Source organism: Apium graveolens, chromosome 9 (genome assembly GCF_009905375.1).
Source record: "Apium graveolens cultivar Ventura chromosome 9, ASM990537v1, whole genome shotgun sequence".
NCBI classification, from domain to species: domain Eukaryota; kingdom Viridiplantae; phylum Streptophyta; class Magnoliopsida; order Apiales; family Apiaceae; genus Apium; species Apium graveolens.
Genome location: NC_133655.1, coordinates 202,036,452 through 202,048,098, shown reverse-complemented (window position 1 = coordinate 202,048,098; position 11,647 = coordinate 202,036,452). Strand labels below are relative to the sequence as shown.

Sequence of the window (11,647 nt, the reverse complement as noted above, 5' to 3'; positions counted from 1 at the left end):
TTAACTTTCGTTTTCGTTTTCGTTTATCGTTTGAGGGATCATACCCGGGATCTTATTACTTGGGTTCCCTTAACCTTTCTCAATACATTATATTCCTTTTATGATCCTCTCTTACAATCCTTGAATTTAAATCCTTTTTATCCTGTTACCTTATACTCAATTCTTTCGATATCTGATGGAATTTTCGGGAAAAAATCAAAGTGTTCGGATTTTGATTCTGACGATCTTTACATACACTTATATAACACATAGAGTACTAATAATATCCCAGAAGATCAATAAAAGAACCCCTTCATAGTGTGGCATAAAATGTTTTCTTAATCAGCATAATCAGCAAAACACTATTCATAAGGGTTTCAAAAATTCCAAAAATTGGGGTTACTACAATACCGATGTGCTGACTCATAATTGGAATGGCATCAAAGTTGGAGCACTTATTGGCGAATGCCTTAGTGATACAATCGAAGAAAAAGTTCCATTCCTTCCTGATTTTTGCTCTTTCAATTGTCCAAGCTTTCCCAAACTGCCTTCATAACCCAAACTGGCCATGAACTGCTATAGAACAGGTTCCTCCACTGTGGAAAAAGTACAGCCTTCTGGTAAGTTTGAGAGCTTTACGAACTGCTCTCAGGAGTAACCACATGCTCAACATCATTCATTTCAAAAACGATGCTTCGAGTACCAGTAGCACCACCATTATCAAAATGTCCAGTCCGCCAGAACGTCAGAACTTGTTGGCTTGAAATGGCTTGAGGTTGGGTCAAAGCATACCCAATCTCACTATTTGCTAGAAAATCTTGCACAAAGTGCAAATCAGATGGAGCTTCAACCTTGTCAAGATTGCAACATAGTTGTTAGGTACAAACTTGGCTCCATCTACAATCAAATCCTTAGGTGACATGAAAAATAATTGAGAAATTAGGTTGCCTGTAAGGTGTTTGATAAAATGTCTGTATGATAAATCGTCAGTAGTTGTGAGAGTGAATAAGAGTAACAAGAGAGAGATAAAGTATGAAAGTGAATAAAAGATTTTACAATCTTTTCTCTCTTTTACTTATACACGGTAAAAAAATAGCCGTTTGAGACACCTGTCAGACATGCAGCAGTAGAAGATAATTAACGGGCACGGGTATTCAGTAATCATTACTTATCACATGCAGTTTTTCAAGGAGAAAAAAACCGTTTCACTTACCAAGTAATCCCATTAATCAAGGACGTGCAGTTTTATTTTAACTTTTAAAAACAAACTGTTCCCACTAAATAAATGATTATTACTGCTTTACCAATATTCTGTAAAAATATGACCAATGAGAGAATGACCAAAATAAACCAAGTAAACAAATACTGCCACGTCAGAATCAGAACTTGATTTGTATCAGAGCTTAACAGTCATCAGAACATGATTCCTTAACTCGAAAGGTGAATGCCTATTTCTGTAATTCTTCACACAAATTCTGATTTCATTTTTTCAGAATTTAATCATCAGAATTTCCATCATTACTTGTCCTCAGAATTTATACCAGTAACACTTAACCTGTTCATCTAAAACCACATTTATCACCACAGTAATTTTCATCATTCATATGGAGTGTATTTGTGTGCAGTAAGCTAAATATCAGATAAAGATTAAAGTCTGATTCACTTCAGTACATCTTAGAAGTAAGGCATAACTAAGAACTTTGCTCAAAATCTGTTAGTATTCTGAGGTCTACTTTAGAATGAGTTCATGCATGAGTCCATCTCAACTATTTTGTGCTCATTTTATGCATCTTTTGAAATTCCATTTACAGTGGCTTCTCAGTGTAAGTGAGTTACGACTGCTTATCAGAATTTATGCTATTATCAGAGTATTTCTCCAGTAATCATAGAGTGTGAAAAGTCACCAAGAAAATATTTATTTTTCTTTTCTGATGTATATTACTTAATACCAGCAATGCACTTGGGTCTTCCCTTCCACATTTTTACTCTAGATCTCAAAGGAGTACCTGATTTTTATTTCCTTTTTCTTTTCCTTTTTTCTTTTGATAAGTGAGGTTTATCAGCACTTAGTACATCCATCAGATTTACTAACATCAGAACTTAACAGATAAGAAGCACTATTCTAGTTTTTGACTTAGTAATAAGATACACAAAGTAAACTTAACTAAGCTCAATATCAGAATTTGCTTGTGTTAAAAGATTTCCACATAAAAAATTACTTCAAACATGGGACTTTAGTATATTGTAGACTACTAGGTCAGCATCTAGCACAATAATCTTCATTGGATTGAATAGTCACAGAAATAGTCATATCACTATCAGAGTTTAGAAATTCACATCATACAACAACCAGTACTTCATAAATTTTCAATTTAAGCAACAGAATACACAAAGATAGTAATATCTGTAAATACTGATCATAAAGTCTGATGTATCAGAACATAAACTAAGCAGATTTAGAGAAAGAACCTGAAATCATTCCAAGTTCATTTACCAATCTTGTAAAAGTAGCTTCACACAGTGGTTTTGTGAAGATATCTGCTAGTTGTTAGTCTGTTGGAACAAAGTGCAATTCCACTGTACCTTCATCCACATGTTCCCTTATGAAGTGGTACCTAATGCTGATGTGCTTTGTCATTGAGTGTTGAACTGGATTACCTGTCATAGCAATAGCACTTTGATTATCACAGTAAAAAGGGATTTTAAAATATGTTAACCCATAATCCAGTAACTGATTCTTCATCCAAAGAATCTGTGCACAATAGCTTCCTACAGCAATGTACTCTGCTTCTACAGTTGATGTGGAAATTGACTTTTGTTTCTTGCTAAACCAAGAAACTAATCTTCCTCCAAGAAATTGGCAGCTTCTACTTGTGCTTTTCCTGTCAATCTAGCAACTGGTTGCAAATGTTCATCATAATCAATTCCCTCCTGTTGAGAATATCCTTTTGCAACCAACCTTACTTTATTCCTTGTAATTATGCCATCACTATCAGTTTTGTTTCTGAACACCCACTTTGTACCAACAACAGATCTTATTCTTTGGTCTTGGCACTAGGGTCCAGACTTTGTTTCTTTCAAATTCATTTAACTCTTCCTGCATTGCTTGCACCCAATCAGCATCTTGAAGAGCTTCTTCCACTTTCTTTGGTTCAGTCTGAGAAAGAAAAGAATTATAAAGACATTCATTTGATGTAGCTGTTCTAGTTCTGACACCTGCATCAGGATTTCCAATAATTAAGTCAGGTGTATGTGATTTAGTCCACTTCCTTGCAGATGGAAGGTTTTCTCTAGAACTGGATGCTCTCCCATGATCCATGTTGTCTTCATCAACATTTTCTGATGCTCCCCCCTGAAATTATGCTCTCTGAGTTGGATCCTTCAGAATTTGAGTTTCCAGACTTATCAGAACTTGGCTCATCAGAACTTGATGAATCAGAACTTGAAGAGCCAGTTGTAAGTTCTGATGCTTCTTGAGATGTGGTTGTATCTTCAGTATGCTCCCCCTGCATAGTTGCATCTTCCTTTAGCGTAGTCACCACAGTTTCAATAACATCAGAGTTTAATCCATCTGAGTTTGCAGTATCAGGATTTAGACTGTCAGGATTTACAGTATCAGAAATTAAATCTTCATTTTCAAATCTCAGCTGATCATGATCATTGAAATCTTCAAGTCCAGTAATCTTCTTATCATCAAAAGAGACATTAATAGATTCCATGACAACCCTTGTTCTTAAATTGTAGACTCTGAAGGCTTTTGTGGAAAGTGGATATCCAACAAAAATTCCTTCATCTGCTTTTAGATCAAATTTGGATAGCTGTTCAGGATGAGTCTTAAGAACAAAATACTTGCATCCAAATACATGAAAATACTTCAGATTTGGCTTCTTTTTCTTCACCATCTCATATGGTGTCTTTCCATGCTTGTTGATAAGTGTTGAATTATGAGTAAAACAAGCAGTCTGCACTGCTTCAGCCCAAAAGTAGGTTGGCATCTTTGCTTCATCAAGCATAGCTAGTGCAGCTTCAATAAGAGTTCTATTCTTTCTTTCAACAACTCCATTTTGCTGTGGAGTTCCAGGAGCAGAAAATTTCTGCTTTATTCCATAGTTTTTGCAGAACTCTTCCATGATCAAGTTCTTGAACTCAATGCCATTATCACTTCTTATGATCTTCACAGAATCTTTGACCAATTTATCCAGTTGTTTGACATGATCAGTCAAGATAGATGCAGTTTCACTTTTTGTGTGCAAGAAATACACCCATGTGTATATGGTGAACTCATCCACTATGACCATAACATAGTTTTTCTTTGAAATAGACATGACATTCACTGGACCAAATAGATCAACATGTAGTAGGTGATAAGGCTCAAGAATTGATTATTCAGTCTTGCTCTTGAATGAAGATTTTCTTGCATCTGACATGAATCACAAAGGCCATCAGGAGCAAATACTGATTTTGGCAGTCCTCTCACAAGATCTTTCTTGACAAGTTTATTTATATTGTTAAAATTTAAATGAGAGAGTTTCTTGTGCCGATCCCAGCTTTCTTCAATTGATGCTCTACTCAACAGACAGATTGCAGAACCATCAGTACTTGTTGAAAGCTTAGCTTCATAAATGTTACCATGCCTGTATCCTTTCAGAACAACTTTGCCTACAGATTTGCTTACAACTTCACAGTATTCTTCAAAGAAATCCACATGATAACCTCTGTCACATATTTGACTCACACTCAGCAGATTGTGTTTAAGTCCTGAGACCAGAGCTACTTTTTCAATGATGACATTCCCAAGATTGATATTGCCATATCCCAGAGTTTTTCCAATGTTGTCATCTCCATAAGAAACACCTGGGCTAGCTTTCTCCACAAAGTCTGATAGCAGGGCTTTATTTCCAGTCATATGTCCTGAACATCCACTGTCCAGAACTAGGATGTTATTCCTGTTGCCCTGCAATCACAAAGACCACTAATGATTAGTTTTAAGAACCCAGACTTGCTTGGATCCTTTGGCCTTTTTAAGTTTGTTAACATTTGCAGCGGATATAGCATCAGAGTTTATGTTAACAGTTTTCTTATTAGAATTTGCAATATCAGACTTTGCATCAGAACTTATACTATAAGGAATAATGCTAACTTTCTTTAAAGAAGGTTTTATTTGATAATAATCATAGTACAAACTATGATATTCCTTACAAGTATAAATGGAATTCTATAAACTACCACAATGAAAACAAGGATTTTGTGGCCTATATCTAACAGACTGACTCTTAACTCCTGACTTTGAAGGTAAGGAGTTTATGTTTTTATTCTTCCTGCAAAAAGAAGCCAGATGGTTAGAACTTCCACAATTATGACATGTTTTTCTAGAAGCATTAGGAACAGGCTTAAAATCATTGCTTTTTATTCACACCTTCCTTTTCATTCCAATTTTTCCTAGGTGACTTTACCTTGTTTACATTCTTAACATTTTTCAGCTTATGCTTAAGCTGCTTCTTTGTCATTAAGCCTACGTTAACTTCCGTTGGCTTTTCCTGTTTTAGTTTGTCAGAAGTTAATTCCTCTTTAACTTCTGATTTATCAGTATCAGACTTTACAGCTACAAACTTAACAGGTTTCAACTTTAGCTTTTGTTTAACAACTATAGGCTTAATTTCTACAGTTCCTTTATCATTCTTATCATCTCCATAACCTAAGCCCTCTTTCCAGTTTCCACTACTTAACAAATTCTGAGTTATTCTGCCAGAGTTAGTCCAAGTTCTGATAATCTCTCTTTCCTTTTATAACTCAGTTTTTAGAGATTCATTCATTTTAAGTACTTCATCCCTAACATAAAAAGCATCATCTCTATCTTTCTGAGTTTGATGGAACATGACTAACTCTTTTTCTAAATAATCATTCCTCTTTTTACAAGCAAGATTTTCAGAAGTTAATCTTTCACATGTTAAAGTTTGATCTCTATAACTAATGAACATGGTTTTAAAATATCTTCTCAACTCATTAATATCATCAGTATGAAAGGCATAAGTAGTTTGAGTTACCTTTAACTCAGCAGCATCAGAACTGCTATCAGCATTTGCCATTAACGCATAGTTCTCATCACTTTCAGAATCTGAAGTGTCTGTCCAGCTTTTCTTCTTTGTGACAAGAGCCTTGCCTTTGTCACTCTTCACTTTCTTGCAATCAGGAGATATGTGGCCTTTCTCACCACAGTTATAGCATTTGACATTTGTGTAATCTCCTCTGTCAGACTTCCCTCTTTTGCCTTCAGATTTTTTAAAACTCTTCTTATCGGAACTTGCACCTTTCCTGGAAAACTTCTTTCCCTTCCTGAATTTTCTGTATGCAATCCTAGTGATTTCTTTCACCACGAGAGCACACAGCTTCACCATCTCTTCATCAGCATCCATCTCAGGCAAGCTTTCAGTTTCTGAGTCATCATCACTATCAGAATTTGATGACTCAGTATCAGACTTTGTGATGAGAGCTTTTCCCTTGCCTCCTTGAGGTAGCTGTTTTGGGAGATTCCTCCTCAGCCTTAAGAGCAACTATCCCTGACTTTCCTCCTTTCCTCTTGCTTCTTTGTTCCATATCAAGTTCATGAGTCTTGAGCATCCCATAAATTTCATCAAGAGTTGTTTCTTTAAGATTATAGTTGTCTCTTATAGTGGTGGCCTTCAAATCCCATCTTTCAGGAAGTGCTAACAGGAATTTAAGATTTGAATCCTCAAGATCATATTCCTTGTCGACTAGTGAAAAATCATTCAAGAGTTTGACAAATCTGTCATATAAACCAGTTAATGACTCATCAGGCTTTGAGTCAAAGTGTTCATACTTTTGAGTGAGTATTGTCTTCCTGTTCTTCTTAACTGATTCGGTTCCCTGACATCTTGTCTCCAAAGCATCCCATATCTCCTTTGCAGTCTTGCAGTTAATTACCCTGTTTGACATGACATTATCAATGGCACTATGCAGCAAGTGTCGTACCTTAGCATCCTTAGCAATTGAAGAGATATCTTCAGCAGTGTAATCACTCTTCTCCTTTGGTACAAACTTTGCTGGTTGACCTGCAACTATAACAACGAGTTTGGTTGGCTTGTGTGGTCCTTCATTGATTCTGTCAAGGTATTCTGGATTAGTAGCTTCCAGAAACATAAACATCCTCACCTTTCATATGGAATATTCAGATGGTTTCAGTATGGGAACTCTAATAGTCTCATATCGACCATGGATTTGAGTCTTTGGAGGTTCTTCAGTTTTGGTGGGCTTGGTTGGAGTTTCTTCTTCAGACATGATTGTTTTTGGATCTTAAACTGTTTGTGTGTTAACAGATCTGCTCTGATACCACTTGTTAGGTCACACACACTGTAGAAGGGGGTTGAATACAGTGTTTATCACAATCAAATCGAATTAAAGAACTCAAGTAACAGAAAATAGACTTTATTCAATATAATAAACTCTGTTACAATATAGAACTGTCCTCTCTCAGTGATGAACAAATATCATGAGAGTTGCTAGGGTTACAATGAATATTATTCTCGATAATGATAACACATATAGTGTAAACCCTATGTCTATATTTTTATACTACACAGTTACAAGATAATCGCTAATTGATATGGAATATAATTCTGCTTCCTAAAATATATCAATCAGATATCTTTTCTTCCAAGTATTCTATTCTTCATAGAATTCCTTCTTCATGCATATCTCTTCTTGTGTTTGTCTTGATCTTCTTTCCTTTCAATCAGCCGCCTTCCTTATCTGAAAGTCTCCTTAAGTCCTGATATTATCTCCTGATAAATATCTCCTGATAACTTAAGTTCTGACCACTTAAGTTCTGACTTCAGTATAAGTGCTGATTTTCAGTTAAGTACTGAATTGTCCTGTTCAAGTAAGATCTGAAAACTAAACATAAATCATATTAGACATGACATTATCAAATATATCTAACAGCATTTATTGCAGATGCTCCTAGGAAATAGTTTAAAAAATGTGGCTCTACAAATCATCTAACTCACCTTTGCAAAAAGGCTGTTAGTGGGCCAAAACCGGGAGCATGCAAATATAATGAAGCAAAAACTGAAGTTCCCTATTCCTTCTGTGATAAGTTTGATTACATTCTTTGCAACATGAAAGTGATGACAAGTTACCACAAACTGGGAGTTGACCTTAAAGAAGTCAATATTGGGTCTGCAGCTAAAAAGGATCATGCAAATCAATCAATGAACACCATTCTTTCTGAATCAACTCAGTCAAATTCTACAAATTATGTTAACAAGAAGAAAGTACCCAACACTTCTTGGGTAGCTAAACACATTTAATCCTCATTATGTGCAGGAAAAAATGAAGAAAGTCATATGGATCATAGACAGTGGATGCTCAAGATATATGACAGGTGATAAGGCCCTACTATCACAGTTTGAGGAGATGGTTGGCCCATTAATGACTTTTGGAGACAAGAACAAAGGTTTCACAATGAGATATGGCAAGTTAATTTCTGAAAATGTTGTCATTGAAGATGTAGCACTGGTTATTGGTTTGGAAACGAATCTCCTAAGTGTCAGTCAATTCACATATAGAGGATTCAATATTGCATTTGACAAAGGAGAATGCTTAATCATCAACAAAAAGACTAGTGAAGTTGCTCTGAAAGGAGTAAGAAAGAGAAGCCTATTTATTGCAGATTTACACTCAGCAAATAAGGAAGGAATTTGTTGCTTCCACATCAAGGCTTCTATAGGGCAAAGCAATATGTAGCATAAAAAGCTCTCTAACATGAATTATAAGAAAATCAACACCCTGGTGAAAAAGAAGTTAGTGAGAGACATGCCAAATCTGGAGTTTGTTTAAAATGAAGTTTGTGAGGTTTGTCAAAAAGGAAAAATGAAGAAGTCAAGTCACAAGAGTAAAACTAGGGCTTCACATGGGTTGGGTTGGGCCGGCTTACAAAATTTTATGACCCAACCCAATTAGCTCGGCCTATAAAATTATCAACCCATTAACCCCCGAAGAATTATACAACCCAACCCTACTAATATTATGACGGGTTGGGTCGGTTTGGGTTGCTTTAATCGGGTTGAACGAAAATATAAAATAAGTTCATAAAACTTAAAAACATGAAATATAGTCTTAACTTAAATATTACAGTCATCCAAAATATTACAGTCATCCATATTCCATAAGTTGAATTCCATAAATCTTTAAAGAAGCAATTGAGAAAATTGTTTAAATAATAGTCATTTCTCGCTTCGAATAAAAAGATTAAACTGGTGGAAAATCAATCATCATTAACATTGATGATCTTGTTCATTGTCTTCTCAGTTGATGGAGCAATGTCCTTCATTTTTCCCTCTTTATCTACAATATTCAAAACAAAATCGGTATTAACATGAGAATGTAAAAAAATTTACTAAAGCAGGAGAATACTAGATAAAATAAAAGTTTGCAAAATATTTTACCTTCTTCAAGCTCAAGCAACTCATAAGAATGACTTTCATCCAAAAATTTGTTGAATTTTGTCTTCTCATGGCTGCCCTTTAACCAGCTTTGAGTGCATACTAGTGCCTCTACCATTTTCGGGCTCAAAGAACTCCTAAATGGATCCAATATACGCCCACTCGTACTAAACGCAGATTCTGAAGCAACACTTGATACCGGAATAACAAGTATATCTTTGGCAATTAAAGATAAGGTCTTATACTTGCTAGCATTGTCCTTCCACCAAAGCAGTATATCAAATTTATTCATCAGTGGGTTGACAGGTTCTTCAGCCAAGTAGACATCAGTATCACTCTTGTTCTCTGTGATCCCCATATGCTGCTGCTCCATATAATTTTGCAATAGCCTTCTCTTTTGTTTTTCTTTGCCAAAGGTGGGTTTTGATGGAGGATCACCTATGGACTCCTGTAAATATTTGCAGGATAAAAGACAATGAGCTAATAAAATAGATGTATCGAAATACTATATAAAATCTAATACCATTGAAATGCATGTATACTAATTATGAACACTATCTAAAATTTAAGTAAAATATATATTTTTATTTTTATGTACTGGTATAAATTAAGATTAAAATTTAATTATTTTTTAACAATTTATGTGAACTGGAATTGGTGGTTAAGAAGATAAAACTAGTATACTTTATGTAACAAACAAGGAAAAAGTAGCAATTTCTATAAAATCTCCTTGCTTTTTTAATAAGAGTTTCTATTCATTCACCTAAAATGAAAAACGACATTGCAGCAGCAGGTGTCTGGTATGTATATAAAAGGTTGAAAGACTTATGCATTTTCCCATACTTAAAACCAGTTAAGTTACAAACATCTTAATCAATATCTCATGGTCACCTGATTAAGTTACAAACCAGTTAAACATCAATAAACACAGAGTTTCCAGTTACTTAAATAAGTGTGTTTAAGGCTTAAATAAGTTACAACCGGCCATTATTTTGTCCAAAAATAAATTTCTGGAACTTCAGCTTGGGTGACATGCATAACATTGTATTAGAATTAACCCTACAGACAAATTTAGAGTAGTATATAACTCATAATTTGAAAGTTTAGATAAATGTACATCAAGTTGGAGTGTACCTTACTGGACATGACACCTTCAACTTCAACATTGTAAGCGGCATACAAGCGTTGCAAAATGGATTCTACCTTGACAGTAATCATAGCAACTGTCTCAGCATCGTACAAAGATTCAAAACAATACTTCAAGTACCTCATTTTGTACCTGGGATCAAGTAAAACAGCCAAAAACAACATGGGATTTATATTATCAGCATTTCCCCAATATTTATTATATTTCTCCTTCATGCTAGCAGCCATGGCAGATAACAGGGGATCATCAGCATCCGCTAATTCAGTCAACACATTATGGATCTCACATACTTCATGATAAAAGTTATTTGAAGTTACGTGTAAAGTACCACTGATCTTCAAGGTAACTTCATAAAAAGTTGATAGAAACTGCACAAACACAAATGCTGAGCGCCGGTCAATAGACGTTGGAGGTCCAATTCTCTTTTTACCATTTTCTTTTTCCAGGAAGTAGCTTAGAAATTTGTCATCTTCTTCTTCATACATGATAAAAGCCTTTTCGAATTTAAGTGCCACCTCCAGCATCATATAAGTGCTGTTCCACCTTGTAGCCACATCTAAAATCAGCCCCCCTTGTAATCAATCCTTTCCTTCTCTACACAAGCTCTAAATTTTGTTAGCTTTGCAGGAGATGCTCGAATATACCTCACAGAATTGCGGATAACAGCTATTGAGTCATGTAATTTTGTTAGCCCATCGTTGACAATTAAGTTCAGCATATGAGCACCACATCTAATATGGAGATGTTCAGCATTAAGATCAAAACCTCGCCAAGCATTGACCCTCCTCTTAACAAAACCAATAGCAATATCATTAGCTGATGCGTTGTCAAGTGTGACAGAGAACACTTTCTCAATTCCCCAATCAAGCAAATAAGCCTCAATTATCTTACCAATCATTTCACCTTTATGGTTTGAAATCTGACAAAAGTTTACAATCTTTTTCTGTAATTTCCAATCAGCATCTATGTAGTGTGCTGTCAAACACATATAAGACATTTGGGTCCTGCTTGTCCAGCAATCAGTTGTTATGCAGACTTTTTGACCAATGGATGTCAATTC

At 35.2% G+C, this 11,647-nt stretch overlaps 1 protein-coding gene across 1 annotated transcript; it reads right to left on the bottom strand.

Moving 5' to 3' along the window:
• Nucleotides 1-9,262: 9,262 nt before the first annotated feature.
• On the bottom strand, nt 9,263-11,114 carry LOC141685875 (zinc finger BED domain-containing protein RICESLEEPER 2-like). The gene is made up of 3 exons (XM_074490951.1): nt 10,575-11,114; nt 9,444-9,888; nt 9,263-9,342 (listed from the first exon to the last, which is right to left on the bottom strand). The coding sequence occupies exons 1-3, from the start codon at nt 11,112-11,114 to the stop codon at nt 9,263-9,265; spliced, it is 1,065 nt and encodes a 354-aa protein (XP_074347052.1).
• Nucleotides 11,115-11,647: the final 533 nt, after the last annotated feature.